Source organism: Melitaea cinxia, chromosome 12, assembly GCF_905220565.1.
Source record: "Melitaea cinxia chromosome 12, ilMelCinx1.1, whole genome shotgun sequence".
Classification (NCBI taxonomy): Eukaryota; Metazoa; Arthropoda; class Insecta; order Lepidoptera; family Nymphalidae; genus Melitaea; species Melitaea cinxia.
Genome location: NC_059405.1, coordinates 17051104 through 17074770, shown reverse-complemented (window position 1 = coordinate 17074770; position 23667 = coordinate 17051104). Strand labels below are relative to the sequence as shown.

General features: G+C 40.0%; 2 protein-coding genes and 2 long non-coding RNA genes across 4 annotated transcripts; 2 read left to right on the top strand and 2 right to left on the bottom strand.

Moving 5' to 3' along the window:
* Window positions 1-1345: 1345 nt before the first annotated feature.
* LOC123658300 (tetraspanin-11-like) lies at window positions 1346-10149 on the bottom strand. Its single transcript, XM_045593738.1, has 6 exons — window positions 9917-10149; window positions 7217-7361; window positions 6054-6172; window positions 5666-5755; window positions 4958-5116; window positions 1346-1576 (listed from the first exon to the last, which is right to left on the bottom strand). Exons 1-6 carry the CDS (start codon window positions 9980-9982, stop codon window positions 1346-1348), a joined length of 810 nt encoding a protein of 269 aa, XP_045449694.1. The 5' UTR covers window positions 9983-10149.
* Window positions 7821-8066, bottom strand: LOC123658729. The gene is made up of 2 exons (XR_006743923.1): window positions 8035-8066; window positions 7821-7888 (listed from the first exon to the last, which is right to left on the bottom strand). It is a non-coding gene; the product is annotated as an uncharacterized LOC123658729 (long non-coding RNA).
* Window positions 10150-18550: 8401 nt separating the features above from the next.
* Window positions 18551-18950, top strand: LOC123658472. The gene is made up of 2 exons (XR_006743881.1): window positions 18551-18591; window positions 18684-18950. It is a non-coding gene; the product is annotated as an uncharacterized LOC123658472 (long non-coding RNA).
* A 52-nt stretch (window positions 18951-19002) lies between these two features.
* Window positions 19003-23190, top strand: LOC123658471. The gene is made up of 2 exons (XM_045593886.1): window positions 19003-19144; window positions 22582-23190. The coding sequence occupies exons 1-2, from the start codon at window positions 19036-19038 to the stop codon at window positions 23073-23075; spliced, it is 603 nt and encodes a 200-aa protein (XP_045449842.1). The 5' UTR covers window positions 19003-19035; the 3' UTR covers window positions 23076-23190.
* Window positions 23191-23667: the final 477 nt, after the last annotated feature.

Genomic DNA, 23667 nt, shown 5'->3' with positions numbered 1-23667 from the left:
CGCGGCGGCGGGCGCGCACGCAGACACAGCGCCAGCGCCAGCAGCAGCGCGGCGGCGTGCGCGGCCAGCAGGCCGGCGGCCGCCAGCAGCGGGCCGCTCACACTCACACTCACACTCACACTCACACCCACACTCACCTCCTTACGCCTTGTAGCGCGGCGGCGGGCGCGCACGCAGACACAGCGCCAGCGCCAGCAGCAGCGCGGCGGCGTGCGCGGCCAGCAGGCCGGCGGCCGCCAGCAGCGGGCCGCTCACACTCACACTCACACTCACACTCACACTCACACTCACACTCACACTCACACTCACACCCACACTCACCTCCTTACGCCTTGTAGCGCGGCGGCGGGCGCGCACGCAGACACAGCGCCAGCGCCAGCAGCAGCGCGGCGGCGTGCGCGGCCAGCAGGCCGGCGGCCGCCAGCAGCGGGCCGCTCACACTCACACTCACACTCACACTCACACTCACACCCACACTCACCTCCTTACGCCTTGTAGCGCGGCGGCGGGCGCGCACGCAGACACAGCGCCAGCGCCAGCAGCAGCGCGGCGGCGTGCGCGGCCAGCAGGCCGGCGGCCGCCAGCAGCGGGCCGCTCACACTCACACTCACACTCACACTCACACTCACACTCACACTCACACTCACACTCACACTCACACTCACACTCACACCCACACTCACCTCCTTACGCCTTGTAGCGCGGCGGCGGGCGCGCACGCAGACACAGCGCCAGCGCCAGCAGCAGCGCGGCGGCGTGCGCGGCCAGCAGGCCGGCGGCCGCCAGCAGCGGGCCGCTCACACTCACACTCACACTCACACTCACACTCACACTCACACTCACACTCACACTCACACTCACACTCACACCCACACTCACCTCCTTACGCCTTGTAGCGCGGCGGCGGGCGCGCGCGCAGACACAGCGCCAGCGCCAGCAGCAGCGCGGCGGCGTGCGCGGCCAGCAGGCCGGCGGCCGCCAGCAGCGGGCCGCTCACACTCTCACTCTCACTCTCACTCACACTCACACTCACCTCCTTACGCCTTGTAGCGCGGCGGCGGGCGCGCGCGCAGACACAGCGCCAGCGCCAGCAGCAGCGCGGCGGCGTGCGCGGCCAGCAGGCCGGCGGCCGCCAGCAGCGGGCCGCTCACACTCTCACTCTCACTCTCACTCACACTCACACTCACCTCCTTACGCCTTGTAGCGCGGCGGCGGGCGCGCGCGCAGACACAGCGCCAGCGCCAGCAGCAGCGCGGCGGCGTGCGCGGCCAGCAGGCCGGCGGCCGCCAGCAGCGGGCCGCTCACACTCTCACTCTCACTCTCACTCACACTCACACTCACCTCCTTACGCCTTGTAGCGCGGCGGCGGGCGCGCGCGCAGACACAGCGCCAGCGCCAGCAGCAGCGCGGCGGCGTGCGCGGCCAGCAGGCCGGCGGCCGCCAGCAGCGGGCCGCGCGCCGCGCGCTCCAGGGCCGCCAGCACGCGCGGCCCGCACGGCACGTCGTACAGCCCCGCGCCGCCGCGCGACGTCGCCGGCACCACGCGCGCCTCCTCGCACTCCGCCGAATCCTCCGTCTGCGAAGCGCGGGAACCGTCGCGTCACGGTAAAGTGTAACCAGTCCCGACCGACATCGGCATATTTAACAAACTATTCAAGTCGCAATGACAAGGGTTTACGCCTAAAAAGTTAATTTCATCGAGTTCAGTGGATTTTGTAAGCGGTAGGGAGCTGAGGCTCTGAGTGAGAGGACCGAAACTCGAGACCTATAATTATAAAGATTTTAACTAAGCTTTCCACTTAATATGTCACCTTATTCTTCTGCAAAAATCTTAGCTTAAGGAAGCCATAGCTCATGTATCTCGTAAAGAAGTCATTACGATAGTGCGAGTCAAACTTGAAAACAAAGAGCAACACGGAGGGGAGTAGCCATTTACAGGCATTCCCCTCTGTCAAGGTATAAGGCCAAATGGCCATATGCGTACAATAAAACTAGTTGCAGCCGCACTGATCACTAGACTAAATCTAGTTGCGCGATTGAATCAACGTCCTTCAAAAAATGCCAAAATGTTCTGTTTTTTGCTGCAAAAAGAGATCTGCCACGTCAAATTTACTAAAACATGGCGTTACCTTTCATACGTAAGTATTTTTTAATCACATTATTACTTGTATACTTCTTTTAAATCTTTTTTAAACTTAAAAATTACAAATATTATCGGTCGTGTTGACTCGATTTGTTTACCAACACAGGCCGCTCGCCCTCATACAATATGCGGATCGGTCGAGCGACTGATCGGAGTCTATTTCCGAGAAGTCACTGTCGCCGAGCGATAGTGTTGTTACCGGTTTGTTTGTAGATGGTTATCGATAAAAACGGCATAGGTAGAGGAGACAGACATTTTTGAGATTTTGATTTATTTAAAATATTATATTGCTAGCTTTTTTAAATAAACATAGTTATATAATAAAATTGCAATAAATTAAATATAATACACATATTATAAGTATTAACACATTTTACTAGAATTAGGTACTTAATGTGAACTTCGACCAGAATGTTTTATATAAAAATTTGGCAGGCTTTCTAAAAATCCAAATTTAAGGGATACATGGAAAAAAAAATTGTAATAAAAGACTAACCTGGACGCCCACAAAAAATAGTGTAATTTGTTCAGATCATATCAATACCACTAACTTTCAAGTGTTGGCGAACAATAGAAGGAAATTTGTCGAGGGCACCAAACAGACACTAACTCCACACTGTTTTTGTCCCGTAAGTTTTTTTTTTTGTCTCATGTACAGGGTAATCAAGATATGGTTCACCTTAGCCATAGTAGTGAAATGAAGCTTAGATTTATCAACTTTGAAAATTAACAATGTTAAATCCATCCTTTCAGAGTCATCAACAAACTATTCAATCTAGCAGATGACAGGCTATCATCTTACGATGCCATTAGTGCTACGCTCCCTATTACTGATTCGTTGACATCACCGTGTACATCATCAACTCCTCAAAATGTGTGTTTGACATATGCTGTCGCGGCACTTTTTAACCGACTTCCAAATAGGGAAGAGGTTCTCAATTCGACTGTATTTTTTTTTATGTATGTCACTTCAGAACTTTTGACTGGGTGGACCGATTTTGATAATTTTTAATTTAATAGAAAGCTGATGTTTATCATGTGGTCGCGTTCAAATTTCATCGAGATCTGATAACAACTTTTGGAATAACCTTTGATAACGCGTACATATTACGTATATTGTATTACTTATCGATGTAATTTAAGTCGGTTTTTTTTTTTTTCGTTTGCGAGCAAATACAATTATTGTAGATAATGATGTGTTCTACAAAGTCTTACTACATTATTTATTTCTATCATCATTAGTTTTTGCAGCGGACGCAATGTAAGGAATTTTTTAGGTTATTTTTTTTATCCCTTGGGTTACAATAATTGTTTTAGTAAGGATCCCTAATATTTTTGAAAATATAGTATAACCTATATCGCTCAGGGATAGTGTAGCTTCTCAACGGTGAAATAATTTTTTGAATCGGTCCAGTAGTTTCAGAGCCTATTCAATGCTAACAAACAAACAATCAAATCTTTACTCTTTATAATCGTTTATTGTACATGAAGATGTTTAATTTGTAGTATATAATAAATTAAGTCTATTTTTATAATAACATCTTACCTTTGTATCGCTTTAAAAACCTTATTTCCCTAACCGAGTACTTGAATTTATCGATAATGCATATCGACAGTTGTTACAACCACGGCTGTAAGCAATTTGTTAGTGTAGTTGCGGGGTGTCATTATACTGTAATGACACAGAATGTATCTATGTGTGTGTGACAAATGTGTGTTTTTAATTTACTATGTGTGAGTTTCTTAGTGATAGACGATTATTTTTTGTGCGAATTAGATAAAGTAAGCTTGTGTGTAATTTCCCCCCGCAAAAAATGCCAGGCAGTTTTGTATCGGTAAAAAACGCCAGAGCTACTCCCCTCCGTGTTGCTCTATGCTTGAAAATTATATCGCATTATACTTGCTTATATATCAAAAGCGAAAAGTATAAATCAAAATCAAAATCAAAACTAAAATCAAAATCAAAAAGTGTTCGGTCAATTACCGAGCATTTAGGTGCTCAGCAAAACAACATCGCACATGCATGGCGCCGCACTAAATAAATTAGGCCAACGCCGTGCATGTTACTTCAGTGCATATTTCACCGTGTCTATAATCGGACGCGCTCATTAACATTTATTAACATTATTAATATTTAAATTTAATAAACATTTTGAACCTATAGTTCTTTCTAATTTTAACATTTAAACAAAAACATTTCGCTAAGGCTCAGGCACCCTACATTGTGGTCCTTCGAGGCGGATTTGAACCAGCGACCTATGGATTCTCCTTAGTCAAATAGGCTCCAAGAGCACTTTCGAATCGTCATTTTACAAATCATATCATATCGTCTGGTGTACCACAGGGCTAGAACGTAACTACTATATTCTTGTTAACTTTCAGAAATGATAAAGCAAAGGAATGAATGTGCCCTTTTAAAATGTACGGAAACGATTAGAGCGAATAAATTAAATTGTAATTAGATAATCGCTTCAGCCTGTAGGAGAAGGTGTTCCCCATGTAGGAGAAGGATCAGAGCTTAATCCACCACGCTGCGACAATGCGGGTTGGCGGATATATTCCCTACTATGAGTAACGATCGCTATCAGGTGTACATGATAACAACCGGGACCGACGGCTTAACGTGCTCTCCGAGGCACGGTGGGGAGACCCACTAGGACTGCACAAACATCCAGACCACGGCAAACACCTGTATGGCCAATAGAAATGTTCGTCATGTGCGGGGATCGAACCCGCAACCGCCGACGCAACAGGTACAATCCATAGCTGTAATTGTTGCGCCAAAGCCAATTAGATGATGCTAAGTTAGAGCACGTGCAGCGACGGTATGGAGAGTGTGCTCACGCTGCAGCAGGAGGGCGGCACGCGGTAGGAGGGCGGCGGCGCGCTCACGCTGAGGTCCAGCGCGCCGGCCGGCCGCGCCCAGCGCGCCTGCTGCCAGTCCAGCGCGCTCTCCGCGCCGCAGCACTGCAGCTGCGGACCGGACGGACAGGCGTGACCATGGTTTTTTTTTTATGTCATTAGGTCGGCAAACAAGCGTACGGCTCACCTGATGGTATTACCGTAGCTTATAGACACCTGCAACACCAGAAGCATCGCAAGCGCGTTGCCGACCCAATCCCCAATCCCCCCAGGAGCTCTGGTCACCTTACTCACCAACAGGAACACAATACTGCTTGAAAACAGTATTATTTAGCTGTGATCTTCTGTAAGGTCGAGGTACTACCCCAGTCGGGCTGCTCCATATTCTCAGCAGGAAATTCCTGCTGTGCCCTACCTCAGTTAAATGATGCCAGTAGCACGCGCGTTATTGAGGGCACAGTACGACATATCCTGCTCAAAATCAAAGCTCGACAGAGGAAGTATCTCCTTACACTTACGTAGTGTTCTGTTCCTGTGGTGAGTAAGGTCAGCAAAGCGTTTGCAACGCTTATGGTTGCAGGTGTTTTTAAACGACAGTAATCGCTTACCATCAGGACTGTCCGCTTGTTTGTCGACCTAGTTGTATAAAAAAGCGCTCACCCCGTGCTGTATCGCGTCGAGCACCTGCGTGCGCGCCGGCAGCATGCCGTAGTCGTGAAGCAGCGTGTAGCGGAGCCGGTCGCGTAGCGCCTGCCGACAACACGCTTATCTTAGAAATAACTATTGTACGTATAAGCTAATCTACGTCATCGCAGTAACGTACCTGTCCCGTCATATCAAAACACATCGTGCGGTGGATTTACTAAACACATACTATTATAATAAGGAACATTTTTTGTTAAGCAACGTCAAAAACAGAGCAGGTTCGACTGCACTTTTTATGTTATGTTTATTGTAAAAAATTATACAAATAAAGCTGGTGCCTTTCATATGGGCATTATAATTTGATTGAGATCTGATGAGTATGTTTTGATACACAATCCCTGACCTGCTTGAGCTGCGGAGCGTGCGCGGCGCCCCACCAGGCGGCAGCGCCCTCCGCCACGGCGCTCAGAGCCAGCAGCGCAAACGCACCCGCCAGTAGAGAAGCGGAGCCGCGCATGGCACCTGACAGACATTTTCTATTACTATATGTATACCGGCTGGAAACTTCCGCCAAAGTTTATGAAAAATTTGTGTCTTGTATTCCATTATTATATACAGGATGTCCGACTCTTAACTGCGTTCGTAAATGGGGGTTTCTGTGGGTGTAATAGATCACGTAACACGTAAAAAAAATTTAGCCTAATTTTAAATTTACCCTACCATTTCTAAACTGCTCGAGCGCCGCACTAATCTCGTCGACTTCGATATCCAGGATGTCTTCCAAAATATGGCACAACAATGTTCTGCCATCTTTGGTGTCCCGAGTCTGAGGCTTGTGTGCACTCGACGAGTACAGCTATCCATTAATTTCTCAACCTCCTCTTGGATCTATTGGCAAACTGTTCTGCCATTCGCTGTTTTGAGCTTCGCAAGAAGGCTTGTCCCCAATGATCTCTTGACCTATTGGGCTCTATAAGAGTTGTAATTTCTCTCTTCGGACTTCAGATTCCAGTATGCTCTTAAGTATAGCATATTGGAATTGTCTGAAGTGACTGTCTGTGTGACTTAGCTCTACTAACGTCGATATGTGCAGTAACCCGTACATTTTTTTTCTTTACGCGAAACATGATCTATTAGACCTCCCCCCGATAGAAATGGTATAATTTATTGCATACGATGTTCATAGATAACCCGTTATTAATATATTAAAAAAATATATACATCCGTATTTCTGTACATTAAATACTTTAAACTTGGAAGTGGTTCTCAACCAGAAGTCCGCAGACCACTGGTCATCCCTGGAATAACCGAAACGGTCCGCAGAGGCGGGGAGAAAAATGAGTGAATTTCACTCGGGCATAAATAATTACTCCAACTACTATTGATTAGGTATAACTAGGTACTATGTATTTTGTCCAAAAAGAGTTAGTGTACCGTTGCAAAATATACCTACATTACGAACCACTTCTCTAAAGTTATCGAAATAGACTAGATTTTTTAAATATAATATGAAGAGGCTGCGTGTGATGTTCTATGAGTGTGAGGTATCAGAAGGCGCCCTGTTACCCGCCAGCGCCGCCACCGCTCCGAAGCTGAGCACAGCGGCCCACACTGCGAGCGCGCACAGGCCGGCGCGCCCAGCGCTGGTCTCCGACGCGCGCCCGTCCCACAGCGCCCAGCCCGCGAACCCGCACACCCCCACGCCCACGATCTATGATTCACAAGCACACACACATTGATCATCCATGACAAAAAGTTATAGGCTTTTATACAAAATGAAATTTAGCAAACAGAAATATACAACATGCATATTGATTTATATTGATGCCTTGCGGTTCTAGCTCATCGAAGGAGAATTACAACAATAAACAATTGCTTTATTTGTGTTTCATACTAGTCGTGATTGTTAAAAAGAAACAATTTCCTGGAATTATGTTAATTGGTTGGATCATTCTGAGAAAAAAGATGATTTTTTTTTAAACAGCAAAAATTTGAAAACTTATAAAATAAATGTATACTAGAAAATCGCTTATTTTGAGAATTACCATCTAAATAACATTTTAACGATTTATTAGCATACAATATACTCACAAAAAGTCACGTGAATTTATTATTTTTCAAACATGCTTATCCTCAAACATTCTTTTTAATCAGATAAAAAAACAAGAAATAACATATTTAAAAATTAATTTTCAACGATCAAGTTTTACAAAAGTATGTTTAATCTTTGTAAATTATCTAATTAGTAAAAACATCTAATATATAAAATTCTCGTGTCGCGGTGTTTGTTACCAAACTCCACCGAAACGGCTGGACAGATTTTTATGGCATTTTGTGTGCATATCAGGTAGGTTTTAGAATCGGCCAACATCTATTTTTCATACCCCTAAATGAGAAGGGTGGTGATTTAGCATTGTAAAGTAGATTCAACTTCAAATCTTCACCTTTCTACGATCAACCCCTATTTTTTAATAGCGTTTAGCAGCAAACATTGTTCAGCTAGTGAATAATAAAATCACTGTACTCTCTCTGAAAATCACAAATTTCGTGTAGTAACACTAGTATATAAGCATACACAGTGAAATTAAAAGTAAACGAGGTGAGCTATATCAAGACAGTGTTTGTTTACACGAGCCGTCTGGTGTTAACATCTGGTTAACGTTGCACAATGTAGATTGCATATATTAACTTAACAGGATGTATGGTCCGGGAGTCAGGTACAAATTCTGTTAATTATTTTATTATGAGTGGAACTTCGTAAAATGCATTAGGGATTTATATTATGAATATTCACGACCATCAGCTGCAACTCCGTGGGTGGGGCGAGCAGTGGCAGCCTCCCACGCATGGAGAAAAAAGTTATTTTATACATTTCCTCCCACTTTCAAATTTATCGGGTTATAATTTACCTAGTGTCTTGAAGGAAAAATAAAATCAGCTGACCATAGTATCATGGATTATACATCAGTTGGTTGCTTAAAAATGAAAAAAAAAATTATATTTTTAATAATTTCCTCTCAACTAAAAATTTTCCTGGTGCTAGTTTATATGCTATATGCTATATGCTACAATGAATGAAAATTATTGTCAGCTTGCTGTATCTCAGTGGAAAGTTTGTCAGCTGGTAGCTTGAAAGGTATAACGTGGCAGCATCTATCACCTACTGAATCTTACCAGCTGACTTTTCCCTTGACTTACAGGTATCCGATTGTTCTCATTATTTACTAGGGGCATGTTAACAATTCACTTATAAATTTTCATCCAGGATGAAGTCACATTTCTTAAGTTATTCGGGAGTTTGCTAGTTTTAGCCGTTATAACTATATTGAAATATGAAGTTTAGTAATGGAGGAAATGTTGGTATAAGTAAAGTAATTAATGAATAATATTTATTATAATATTATTAATATTTACTTATTTCAACAAAGTGATTAAAAATAATGATGACAATTAATCATTTTCATTCTCTTTTATCTGATTCGGTAACTTCTGACATTTAACTTGATGTATTTCTTCATAAAATATTTTGCTTTCCCACTCTAATTTGGAACATAATCCTTTTGAAAAGAAATTTCTTTAATAATCTCATATTATGCTACAACCCAAGCAGGGTGGCATACATATGTATATTCCCTATATCCGCCACCTTACAGTGGAGCTGTGTGGTGGATTAAGCACCGAGCCTACTCCTACTTGGAGAAAGAGGCCTATACCCAGCACAGGTAAAGCGAAATAACCGTTTTTAAAGAATATGTGTCATCTAGAATTCTGCAGTATAATTCTTCGACAGTTTTCAATACTGAGGTGTACAAATAGATTTGGTATATTTCAACATGCAGGATATAGGCATTAAGTAACTTCGTATAAAGAAACAGAGAACTCCGACTCATAAGTGCTCATTTCTTCACAACGTAGTCAATTCATTTATGGTCTAAAATAAAATATCTTAAATAAGGTAAATAGCATATTATGAAAGATTAAAAGATAATTATTTTGGCTATTGTTTGTAATATTTAAGATGTATTTATCCTATTATTATTCGAAAGTATCTACTTCTATAAAAGGAAGTTCCTTTGGTTAAAATAAAAACTATAAGTGAACTAATTTCGTAAGTTTGCGATACGCTATACGATTACGAAATTCGCAAATTAATAATTTTTAAAATTAACATTTGCAAACAGAGTTTTGGTAATCACACATTTTGGTATTTAACAACATTGTTAATTCATTGCAAGTCGCTATCGTTAATAGAAATTGAGTACTTACGAGAAATAAAATGTTGCATATAATCAGCAAACATTTCATCAACGAGTAGCAGCGAGACATGCTCATCTTTACTTAAACTAATTGAAACTAACGTGAATGTCTTTAAATAAAGCTAACAATTTATTCGGTAATGTTCCTGTACAAGATTCTTGTCTTTTTATTTAATGAAACTGAGTATAAACGGTCGATAAATATCTTATTTGTATTTTGTAAACACTCCTCCCATTCCGATTACAGATTATAATAATTTATATCGCGTTTGTCTTTGTCAGTCGTTCGTGCTTATGACTTGACTTGTGTAAAATCGATAATTTTACTGCTTTTTTTATAAATTTAGAATGTGATTTGTTTGTCAACATAATTTTATCACCTTTAAATTTAATTTATAATATCATTGTGTTCTTTACACAATTTTTATGAATCCTTAATTTTTTTGTCTTGTGTTATAGACAAGAATCTTGCGAAGCATACTTGATCCTAGTGTGAAGCACACTCATGTGAATACAGATGATAAAAGCGAACACAAGCGAGCGCGAACAATGTTTGACAGCGAATTTAGAAATATGGATTGTTCCCTCAAAAACGTAAATAAATGGACACCGTTGTTATTACGTTATTCCTAATCGCACAATTTTATGTTTGTAAGATGGACGCCGACTACAGAGAAAGACGAAGGTATCTAACGTAAAAAGAAATTTACGATTGTGTGCTAGAATTTTACTAATTTCGCAATATGTTTTAGCAAATCAAAATAGCGCCAGTGACAGAAAGTTTCGCGCCACAGCTAGGAGTTAGTGCCTGTGTTATGTTCGCGACGCCTCTCAGTGATGTTATCAATGGAAACACATTGTTTTCAGAAATATACCTCAGCGAGAGAAACGGTGGAGCATGAACTCTCAGCGGCTGGAAGAAATAGTGGCGGAGCTGATGAAGCCCATCAGCGACGTCCGCCGCAGCTTCGACACGGACCTCAGCGCGGTGAGTTCCGCTCCCGGCGACCCGCAGCGCGACGTCCCGCCACTTTTGTTTGTTTGACAAAATAGCTTGCAGTACAATCACATTTAACAAAAACTGATTTGTTTAAAAATAAAATGGGCGTTATTTGCGAAACTTGTGTATACAACAACTAAAAACATATTTTAGATGCTTGTGAATAGACAAAAACAAACAAATTCGGCTTAAAGTATGCCATTACAATTTTTTTTTAATATATTTTATATATTGAGTTTCATTTTGATATAGTAGTTATGTACTAACCATATCTTGTAAGCAATAAATATAAGCTTTTTTTTGTTGTTTACGTCGTAATTTATAATTGTAAAATAAATGTCAACACCCACACATATCTAACTAACTAACTAAAGGATAGAAGGAAGAAACTAGCCTAAAAGATGTCAAGTTAGAATCATATAAGAAATTAGTATTGTGTATAAATAACAACTTATTATGCTATGAAAAGTGAAATATCAATAATATATATCACCTTCAGTTGTTGGAGGAATACCTGACGGAGGCGGGGCTCCACGCCCTGGACGCAGAAGAGGAAGAAATCAACTCTACGATCCCAAACTTTGCCGAGCTGGCACTATTGCTGCAGCAGTCGGCCAGCATCTACAGTAGGAAGGTGGACTTCCTTTACCAGCATGTGCTCAGTGTCAGCGAGTCTCTACAAAATAATATACAGTGAGTACGAATTCTGTTGACTTTTTGTTTTAATATAAGTTATTTACTGTTGTATTAAAATCAATATAGCTAGTGCTTGTGATTTTGATTCATCCACATGACAAACATTTGTATTTTATTTAGATGTTTGTCATGGTCTGCTTGGTGCTTATTTATTGTTTCTGGACCCACGACACAGGAGATAATCCTACTGCAGGTCATTAAATGTGAAGCATTTATTTCATTAACCACCAAAACGTTCAGTAATATTTTTAATACATTTTTAATGTAGCATTTTTGCTGTGCTGATATGGTTTAAGAAAAACAACATATCTTTATAATAGTACATATTAATGCTTGAAAAGTAAATGCAAAGTGATGTTACGTGCTTAAATTTTCAAAGCAGCGGGCTCCTGAACCTCTCGGTGCTTACTTTAAATAATAAAAGACATACAGGAACGTGTAACAAAGACACAATGGTTCATGAATTTTTCAACGACCTCCAACTTCCACGTAAATGATATTATCAGTGTCATGTGCCCAAAATAAATAGTTTACCTTCAGACTAGAACCACAAGGTCAAACTGAGTTTTATCTAACTGGCGCTGTAGGAGGAATCGAACTGTAGAAGTAATGAAAACACTGAATAATGTACTGGTACAGAACGAGTTTATTCAAATATTTATTTGGTGTTGATAATATGCAAATCTGCTAATCACTTGTGCAAAGAATAATTTTTTTTTCAGCTCTGGTTGTCTAAAGAAAAATGTACTTTCTGAATATAATAAATAATTATTTATTAATTGTTTCCATTTGAAATTAAACGTTATATCGTTCGCTCGCTTGAGCAATATATGACATAAAAATATTTATTTCACCATAAGATGATATATAATACACACTTAACAAATGTAAAAAAAAAAAAATCTACATTCTCAAAAGAAGAAGACAAAAAAAATCAAGGTAGCAGAAACATTCAATTAAAAGAATGCTACATCATAACATTAGGTACATTATAAACTTGGTAATGTTGAGTTACCAAGACATTATCAAGTGTTTGTTTTATATTTCAATTTACCTTTAATTTAATTTCTCTTATAATATTTTATAAATATGCTTATGAGAGTTTATCGTGCTGTGTACTTGCTCCGTGTTATGTAGGAAGCTATACTGTTATATATGTCTGAATATATCAAGAAATCTAGATGAATTTTGTATGCTTTTTACTATGATAATAAGTTAATAGACAGTATGAAATTATTCTGTTTTTGATTAGTGATACTTTTCCAAAAACTAGATTACTATCTCGCTTTTTAAATGCATTATCTGTTGGAATTTACGTACAATTACTGATAAACTGATTGTGTAAAAATAAAAATCTTTCAACACTTGTTTCTATGTAATAATTCTATAAGAATCTATAAATTATTTTGATGTTAATTCAATTATTGATTTAAATTATATGTTTGAACATTATTAAGGTCCCATTGTCTCCTAAGACTATAGTTCTATAATAATAAACAAAAGAGTATATATGCGTGTGTGTGTCAAATACATGGTGTATAATGTTTTATTTTGTATTGATCATTGATCATTTAATATTAGCATTCTGCACTCCTTCTCTAAATAAACTATAAGTGTGCGAAATATTTTCGTAAAAAGGGGTACAAAGTTTTTGCTTTACATATTAATAAGTAGATGAATGCCTCACGGTTGACTGTTGACCGTCTAGGGTATGAATTCAATGACTAACATGAATACAAACACCTATACGACAAGAAATCCCTATGTGGTCTACACGAATATTTGTCACGTGCGGGGTGCGAACGTGAGAAACATTACGCATAAGCGATTTATCGTAATCACATCGACACATCGTCATTTACCCAAAACGTTTCATTAAAAATAAAATTTCAATCGGATTTTAAAATTGATAATTATAAAAATTCGGTAGCTCCATGCGTCATTCATATATATGAAAGTATTTATAACATTATTTAAAATGAAATAAATACCTTGGAATTACTCCACGACTATCGTACCGATCCGTCACGGCTCTACTGTGCGGGTAGCGATGAGCCTTAAAAGAGCCCGCTCGCGCCGCTCAACAGGGAGGCGGAGGCGGGCGGGGGCGCGGGCGGCGAGGGCGGCGCGGCGGACGAGCCCGCGACGCCGGGCGGCTCGCGGCGCCGGCGCCGCGCGTCCGCGCGCGTGGCGTTCGGCGCGCTGGCGCTGGAGGCGAGCGCGGCGGCGCGGCGCGAGGGCCCGCTGCGGCCGCCGCCCACGCTGCCGCCGCTGTACGTGGAGCTGGAGCCGCGCGTGCCGGCGCGCGCCGACGCGCCGCTCGCCGACTACGCGGGCGAGCCCGTCGGCCTGCTGGCGGACTTCCACGTGTTCTGGCGCCTGCAGGTACGGCGGGCTGGCGGGGCGGACATAAGGAAACCTTGTGCACCGACACTATATTTCGAGAGTATACCGATACAAGGTTTTAACAGGTTACAAATGATATATAAAAATAAAATTTGCAACAGGCGGTCTTATCGCTAGTACAGCGATCTCTTCCAGGCAACCTCCAGGCATAGGACGAAATAAGGAGTGTGGGATGGAGCGCAAAAATGTTATGTAACATACACATGTACATATTATACTCTTATACATACATATACCTACATTATACACTATACATAAACATACATATACACAGATACATACACAAATACATATTATATAAATCTATAAAAGACTTGATAAATTTGAAATGAAAAACAAAACATCATAACATAGAGTACTGGTATAAAAAAAAAATTGCTACCAAATTTAATAAGACTAAATAATAAATAATGGAAGCGCGACGTAAAATACCTACAGCGCCATTGACAAATCTCAGAACTAAATTTGAATTGTACACCTAGATATAATAAATACCAAATTTGTTATTCTATTGAAATTGTCTAAATCTATACCTCATTTTATCATTATTACATATTCTGTAAAAACAAATTACCCTACAGGTCATTTATTTCACCTAAAATAAATATTTCTGCTACATACTGTCATGTTTTAAATTTGTCATTTGTGCTCTGAAGCGGATCTGGAGCTCAGATATGTACACGTTAACCAGCTGAGCATGGTATGTGTATAATACCCAGGTCAAAACGAGGGATGCAACAAGGGTTGTAAATAAAAAAAAATTGGTTGCCTGTAAAGTCGGTATACGGGCGAAAGTTTTACGTGACAACGACTTTGAGTGGTAAAATAATTTTAATGTGAATATTCATTCGTATAGTAGGAAGAAGGATGAAATAATAGTAACAATTTAAAACATTTATTTATACAAAGAATTATATTTAAAACATTAATTTATACAAAGAATCTCGCACTGAATTTCATATTAACAAAATTTTATTTTTACCTTTACACATACATACGTAATTATATACAAATATACATACAATAACTTGCAATACATTTGCGTACAATGAAACAGCGTTTACTACAACTTGTTCCTATCTGAGTGATTTTGCCCGAGTGGAAGGGACGCGTGCCTCTCACTCGCTCTCATTGTGAGCGCATAACGTGAGCGGAGCGTAACGCAGTTTCTTAAAGTGTCACCCGGCAAACCAATTTATAAGACGTTGTCACGTCAATAAAAAAACTGTGCACCAACGGTATATTTTAGGGGTATACAAATTTTACATTCCACCAAATTTAATAACACTTGTTAAATACATCATAATGCAAGCGCGTTGTAAAAAACTGACAGCACGATCTATTATGAAATCTTAGAACTAAATTTAAATTTAAGTTATACACACATAATAATGTAAGCGCGACTAAAAATACCAATAGCGCCATCTATTAAAATCTCAGAACTTATGTTGGAGTTTGTACAGTATGTTCAATGAATTTTTAATAAAACACTTGTTGTGTAAACAATTTTATTATGTTGGTATCGGAAATGTCTTAAATAATTCAAACTCTCTTTGTCGATACTGTCCTCACGTCAGTTTCCAATTAAGTTGTTAAGATAAACTTAATATAAATTTTAATTTCAATCGGTCATCAGGATGGGCTACTAGTAGAGGAGCTAGCGGGGGGAAGTACGGGCGAGTCGACACTGCGAGCCTTGCCGCTCATGGAACTGCAGGCTGCGATAGAGGCTGCGGCGCCACCCTCACCCCCCGCCGTGCTGGCGTGCTCCACGCCCCTCCCCCCCTCCACGTCTCCACTGCCCTCGCCACCCTTACCACCCGTCCACTCCACCCTGCTGGAGAAAAAGGAGAGAAAGAGACGGAGCGACGTCGACGTCGAGCTGTTGGAGAGTCCCGTTCGACTGATTTTGAACAAAAGTGAGTATCGATGTTATATATTTTAGTTTCGACAGTGAATTTTTTAAATGCCTTGATACGATTTTAATTTTAAAAATTTTGTTAAAACTCATTCTGCAACCATGAATAAAAAATAATCTGTATCGAGAGCGTCATAATAATATATTATATTATACCTCTCAGGAAGAAAGGTGACTTGTGTCCTTCCTATATCTTATACGAAAGTATACTTTAATATAAGGTCACCTTTTCTAGAGAGAGGTTCGAAGAAGTCAAAACGGGTAGAATAAATGAAAGTTTGTGTTAAAACTTTGCGTGCGTAGAGAAGCTTAACTCGGAAGTAATGCTAATGTGGTCTGGTGTAGAGCTGCGGCGCCGCCTGCGGCAGGTGGAGGAGTTCAGCGTGCCGCCGCAGTGGATCGCGCGCGTGCTGCGGGTGCGCACCGCCGCCCTGCGCGCCGCGCGCCGCCGAGCGCGCCCGCCCGAGCCCGGTACTGACCCCCTCCCCCCACTGGCCCACCCCCCACTAGTTCAGCGTGCCGCCGCAGTGGATCGCGCGCGTGCTGCGGGTGCGCACCGCCGCCCTGCGCGCCGCGCGCCGCCGAGCGCGCCCGCCCGAGCCCGGTACTGACCCCCTCCCCCCACTGGCCCACCCCCCACTAGTTCAGCGTGCCGCCGCAGTGGATCGCGCGCGTGCTGCGGGTGCGCACCGCCGCCCTGCGCGCCGCGCGCCGCCGAGCGCGCCCGCCCGAGCCCGGTACTGACCCCCTCCCCCCACTGGCCCACCCCCCACTAGTTCAGCGTGCCGCCGCAGTGGATCGCGCGCGTGCTGCGGGTGCGCACCGCCGCCCTGCGCGCCGCGCGCCGCCGAGCGCGCCCGCCCGAGCCCGGTACTGACCCCCTCCCCCCACTGGCCCACCCCCCACTAGTTCAGCGTGCCGCCGCAGTGGATCGCGCGCGTGCTGCGGGTGCGCACCGCCGCCCTGCGCGCCGCGCGCCGCCGAGCGCGCCCGCCCGAGCCCGGTACTGACCCCCTCCCCCCACTGGCCCACCCCCCACTAGTTCAGCGTGCCGCCGCAGTGGATCGCGCGCGTGCTGCGGGTGCGCACCGCCGCCCTGCGCGCCGCGCGCCGCCGAGCGCGCCCGCCCGAGCCCGGTACTGACCCCCTCCCCCCACTGGCCCACCCCCCACTAGTTCAGCGTGCCGCCGCAGTGGATCGCGCGCGTGCTGCGGGTGCGCACCGCCGCCCTGCGCGCCGCGCACCGCCGAGCGCGCCCGCCCGAGCCCGGTACTGCCCCCCTCCCCCACTGGCCCACCCCCCACTAGTTCAGCGTGCCGCCGCAGTGGATCGCGCGCGTGCTGCGGGTGCGCACCGCCGCCCTGCGCGCCGCGCGCCGCCGAGCGCGCCCGCCCGAGCCCGGTACTGACCCCCCCCCCCCACTGGCCCACCCCCCACTAGTTCAGCGTGCCGCCGCAGTGGATCGCGCGCGTGCTGCGGGTGCGCACCGCCGCCCTGCGCGCCGCGCGCCGCCGAGCGCGCCCGCCCGTGCCCGGTACTGACCCCCTCCCCCCACTGGCCCACCCCCCACTAGTTCAGCGTGCCGCCGCAGTGGATCGCGCGCGTGCTGCGGGTGCGCACCGCCGCCCTGCGCGCCGCGCGCCGCCGAGCGCGCCCGCCCGAGCCCGGTACTGACCCCCCACTAGTTCGCACTTGATATTAACATTTCAGACTTTAAGTTATTGTTTTCACACGTATTTTTAACAAACGATACAACTGATGTTTAATGACTGAGATATAGATGCTTTAAAAAAAAATGGCGCGCCACTTATCGTTTCGCTCCAAAGCAATGTAAGCATAAATTCATTTTTTGTTTAAATAACTGTAAAGGCAAAAGTCTAAGACCATACAGCCTTGTTTCATGTTATGTTTTTTTTTATTAAATATATTTTATTTTTATTTACTCTTATAAAATTACGTCGATAAACGGTGTAATTTTTAAATTAGATAGGTTAGGGTTATTTTTTTTTTAGTAACAAAACTATGTCTATAAACGGTGTAATTTTTAAATTAGATAGATTAAGTTTGGCGTGGCGATGTTTTGGCGCGAAACGATAAGTGGCCTGTCATTTTTTATTAAAACATCTATTTTTCAGTTGTTAAACATTAGTTGTAGCCATTAATTCTAAATTCATTCAAAATTAGTTCTATCGTTTGTTAAAAAACCGTGTGAAAACGTTAAATTAACGTGTGGAATGTTAAAATCAAGTGTGAAATGTGAAAATAATGTGTGAAAGCTGCGAAATTGTTCTTCTAACCTCAAAACTTTAACCATGGATATTTCCATAACCATGGGGTTTCGAAGTGTGACAGTGGTACCAGGGGTGGCGTCCCCCCCCCCACCTTCCCCCCACGGTCCCGAAATACGGTTTTTCCTAATCTAAAGCTTTACCGTTGCTTACCATAGGAACAGACGACCGTGTGACAAGATAAAAAAATATATGTAAAGAAAACACAACATTCATTTTATATTTTGTTACTTTTTTTTTAATTAGAACCTTTTTGTTTATTTTATTGTCAGGACAGAAAAATAAAACTTTGTTGTGATGACAGAATTATTTTTACATTAAGATTGTAAGGAAATTAGTTTAAATAAAGGCTTTAAATGTTGTTTTTCTTGTTTTAGGTAAGTGAATATTGTAATTATAATGTAGTTTAAATGCTAAGAATTGTAAATATAGAAAATATGTGGTAAAATAAATAAATTTCTTGTTTTAGAGAAACGCAAATATAGTCTTTATTTTGGGATTTCTATTAAAAGGAACAGAAAAAGTATAATTATTATTATAAAACAACATTTTCCGCATTTATTACAAACAAAAATAAAATAAAAAAGATGGATAAATTAAGATTTGATTTCGCTGTCAAGACAGCAGCAGATGGAAAATCCAATATCTTATGCATAACCTCAATAGGTACACCTGATGGTCGAGTTTTTGAAATACCAGCCGAATACCAACCTACAAGTCTACATAAAGAAATTACTAATACCACAAACTTTGTAAAGGTAAAAAAATCATTAAATAAAATACATCAAACAAGGAAAATATGGATAACATTGACAGATCAAATGTCAAAAATATATTTAGATGAAGAACAAAATTTGCAGTTTAATGATTTTTACCTGGAAGAAATTGTAGAAAAAATAGATAAGGTTGAATCTATACCTGGCGATTCAAATCAAACATTGGAAAAATTATTAGAAAAAATACTTGAAGGAAAAGAAAAAGAATATGAAACTCAAACCTTGGGAAAAATTGCAAAGGATTTTATGATTGAAAAATTCACCGGAAGAAACTCAAATGCCTGCCAATGGATTAAAGATTTTAATAAAGAATGTGAACGTTTCCAAATTAACGAAGACAAGAAAAAAATCGAAATATTAAAGAATTTTTTGGAATACTCTGGTGTTGATTGGTACAGCTGTATGATAATTAAATATACAGTAGAATCAGAATGGGACAAATGGGAGAAAAAATTTTGTGAGACTTTTGCAAGCAAAGGATGGTCGCCCATTCGATATGCACTTACTTTTAAATACCAAGCAGGCTCGCTACTTGAATATGCTTTAAAAAAAGAAAAATTGTTGTTAAAAGTAAGAAAATCTATTGATACTGGGACGCTTATTGATCTTATAGCATTAGGTTTACCTAATTATGTTACTGATAAAATTGATAGAGAAATTTTACAAACAACGGAAGATCTCTACAATGAAATAGGAAAATTGGAATATCTAATTGGAAAAAATAAACATGAAAAAAATATATGTACAAATTTGAACCCTAAACAAAAACAAATTGAAGCAAAACAACCCTGCCAAATTTGTGTTAATGAAAAAAGGGGAAAACGTTACCATCCTGAGAAAAATTGCTGGTTCCGAGAGAAAAATAAAAACGCATTGGTAAAACATGTAAATAACTCAGAATTAGAAATTGAACTAAATGATAAAAATCCAAAAAACTAATAACGCCACCATTAATAAAAGTAAAGTTACTTTTAAATGACACTTTAGAAGTTTCTGGAATTTATGATTCAGGTTCAAATGTGTCATTAATAAATGCTAAGTTACTGAAGATACAAAAAAAAGAAAATACAAATAACATACAAATGGTAAACTTGAAAACTATTAATGGTGATAAAAAAGTAAAAGGAATGGTAACATTAAGAATAAAAATTTATAATATTGAAAAAACTATGGATATTTTTGTAATAGATAGTGAAAATTTCCATTATGATTTTTTGATTGGTCTGGATTGCATTAAAAATTTCAAATTAATGCAAAATGAAGAATTAAAAATCACACAATGTGATAATAAAAATGAAGAAGGGTTAACTTCAAATGAAGAGGATATGAAGGGCAATAAATACTTAAAGAGAGATGCTCAGAATAAAAATGTCGAAATTCCTGATGTACTAGGTGACAAAAATAGAGAAGAAATAAAATTGGTAAGCAAATATGAAATTAATTTTAATGAAAATATAAACGTGGACAAATTTGAAATGATAGTAAACCATCTAGATTCATTTCAACAATCAGAAATAAATAGGTTAATAGAAAAATACAAAACGGTGTTTGCTAAGGATAAATATGACGTCGGCACTGTAAGGGATTATGAGGCTCACATTGACTTAATGGTAGATAAATATTGTTGTAAACGTCCATACAGATGTACAGCAGAAGATAGAAAAGAAATAGAAAGTCAAATATCAAAACTACTAGAAAAAAATTTGATTGAGGAGTCTTATAGCCCATTTGCTGCTCCAGTAACACTGGCATATAAAAAGGAAGATGAAAAAAAAACAAGATTATGTATAGATTTTAGAGAATTAAACAAAATTGTAATCCCTCAATCACAACCATTTCCATTAATTGATGATTTAATAATGAAAACTGTTAACTGTAAATACTTTTCCACTTTAGACGTAAATTCTGCATTCTGGTCAATTCCATTAAAAATTCAAGATAGATACAAAACTGCATTTGTGACACAAGAGGGTCATTTCCAATGGACGTGCCTTCCTTTTGGATTAAAGACAGCTCCGGCTATATTCCAGAGAATATTGAGTAATATCATTAGGAAATACAAACTCTCTAGTTTTGCAGTAAATTTTATAGATGACATTTTAATTTTTTCAAAAAGTTTTGAAGAACATATAATACACCTATCAAGATTATTGGAAGCGATCCTTACTGAAGGTTTTAGACTAAAATTTTCTAAATGTATCTTTGCAAATCATTATGCCAAGTATTTGGGCCATATAATAGAAAACAATTCAGTTAAGCCATTGAAAGACTACTTAACTGCTGTGAAAAACTTCCCAGTTCCAGAAACAAGGAAGAATATACGTCAATTCCTTGGAAAAGTAAATTTTCATCATAAGTTTATACCTAACAGCGCAATCATCCTGGAACCTTTACATAATTTACTACGGAAAGATGTAAAATTCATATGGTCTACAGAATGTCAGGAATCATTTGATAAAATAAAAATATTGCTATGCTCAGAACCAATTTTGAAGATATTTGACCCTAAACTACCAATAAGCATTTACACAGATGCAAGCATTAAGGGAGTGGGAGCGGTGTTGAAACAAGAAGATAAGCAAGGAGACAATAAGCCGGTTGCTTATTTTTCAAAAAAATTAACTGAAGCTCAAAAGAAGAAAAAGGCTATATACCTAGAATGTTTGGCAATAAAAGAAGCTGTGAAATATTGGCAGCACTGGCTTATGGGAAGAGAATTTACAGTATACTCAGATCATAAACCATTAGAAAATTTGAACATCAAGTCTAGAACTGATGAAGAACTTGGTGATTTGACTTACTATCTATCACAATATAATTTTAAAATTAAATACAACCCAGGAAAATCAAATCAAGAAGCAGATAGTTTAAGCAGAAATCCAGTTCTAGATTGTTATGAGAATGCTGATGATTTTTTGAAAGTAGTAAATTTAATAAACCTAGAAGACATAAAACATGATCAAAAAACAAATATGCACTTACAAAATGAAAAAGGAAAATTTATATTGGAGAATGAAATTTATTATAAAAGGAGAAAAAAGGAAAAAAAAATAATAATTTCAGAAGAACTTAGTAAGACTCTAATTAAAGATGTTCACAATACTTACTGTCACCTTGGAACAACACAGATGATAAATAAAATAACACCATTCTACACAGCAAAAAACCTCATTAAAAACATTAAACAAATTTGCAATGACTGTGAAATTTGTATAAAAAACAAATCAAGGAAAAAGCCAAAGTATGGCTTATTGTCATATTTAGGTCCAGCAAGACGTCCATTTGAAATTGTATCAATTGATACTATTGGAGGTTTCGGAGGATCACGGTCAACAAAAAAGTACCTTCATTTACTGGTTGATCATTTTACTAGATATGCTTTTATTTTCACGTCAAAAACTCAAAGCCCAAATGATTTCATTAGACTTGTAAAAAGTGTGACAGAAAGTTACAATATTGATATGATATTAACGGACCAATACCCTGGTATAAATTCGAAAGATTTTAAGGAATTTCTAAAAAAAAATAACATAAAAATGATTTTTACTGCTGTGGATACACCATTCTCAAACGGAATTAATGAAAGGCTAAACCAAACTTTAGTCAATAAAATAAGATGCAAAATAAATGAAAGTGATAAAAAAACAGCATGGACAACAATTGCTCATAAATGTGTAGAAAAATATAATGAAACGGAACATACAGTAACAAAGTTTTCTCCAAAATATCTTTTGGAAGGAGAAAATGTAAATATTCTACCAACTGAACTGAAATCAAGATCTACAAAAGAAGATCTAAAAAGAGATAGAAAATTAGCCTTACAAAATACAATTAATTCTCACAATTATAATAAGAAAATTTTCGACCTACATAGAAAAGAATGTGTATTGAAAGTGGGAGACAGAGTCTATGTGGAAAACGGAAATCGATTAAATAGGAAGAAAACAGATGAGTTAAGAATTGGACCGTATGAAATTCTGAAGAAGATTTCCAAATCAATCTATGAAGTTAATACTGGACATAGAAAATCGGAATCAAATTTCTACCACATTACCAAACTGACTCCAGTTTTGGTTGTTAAATGAACAATTGCATGGATTACCGCTTGCAATTGTTTCTTTCTGGGGGGGAGATGTAAAGAAAACACAACATTCATTTTATATTTTGTTACTTTTTTTTTAATTAGAACCTTTTTGTTTATTTTATTGTCAGGACAGAAAAATAAAACTTTGTTGTGATGACAGAATTATTTTTACATTAAGATTGTAAGGAAATTAGTTTAAATAAAGGCTTTAAATGTTGTTTTTCTTGTTTTAGGTAAGTGAATATTGTAATTATAATGTAGTTTAAATGCTAAGAATTGTAAATATAGAAAATATGTGGTAAAATAAATAAATTTCTTGTTTTAGAGAAACGCAAATAGTCTTTATTTTGGGATTTCTATTAAAAGGAACAGAAAAAGTATAATTATTATTATATATATAATAATAATAATGACCGGGACCAATAACTTAACGTGTTCTCCGTGAAACGGTGGAGAGACCCACAAGGACTAACAACCAGACTGAAAATAAATACTTGTATAAACACAAATATTCACTCTAAGCGGGAATCAAATCCGCGAATTAATACTACCACAAAGGTAGGTAATGGTCAAAAATAGCAGAGTGCTAAAAA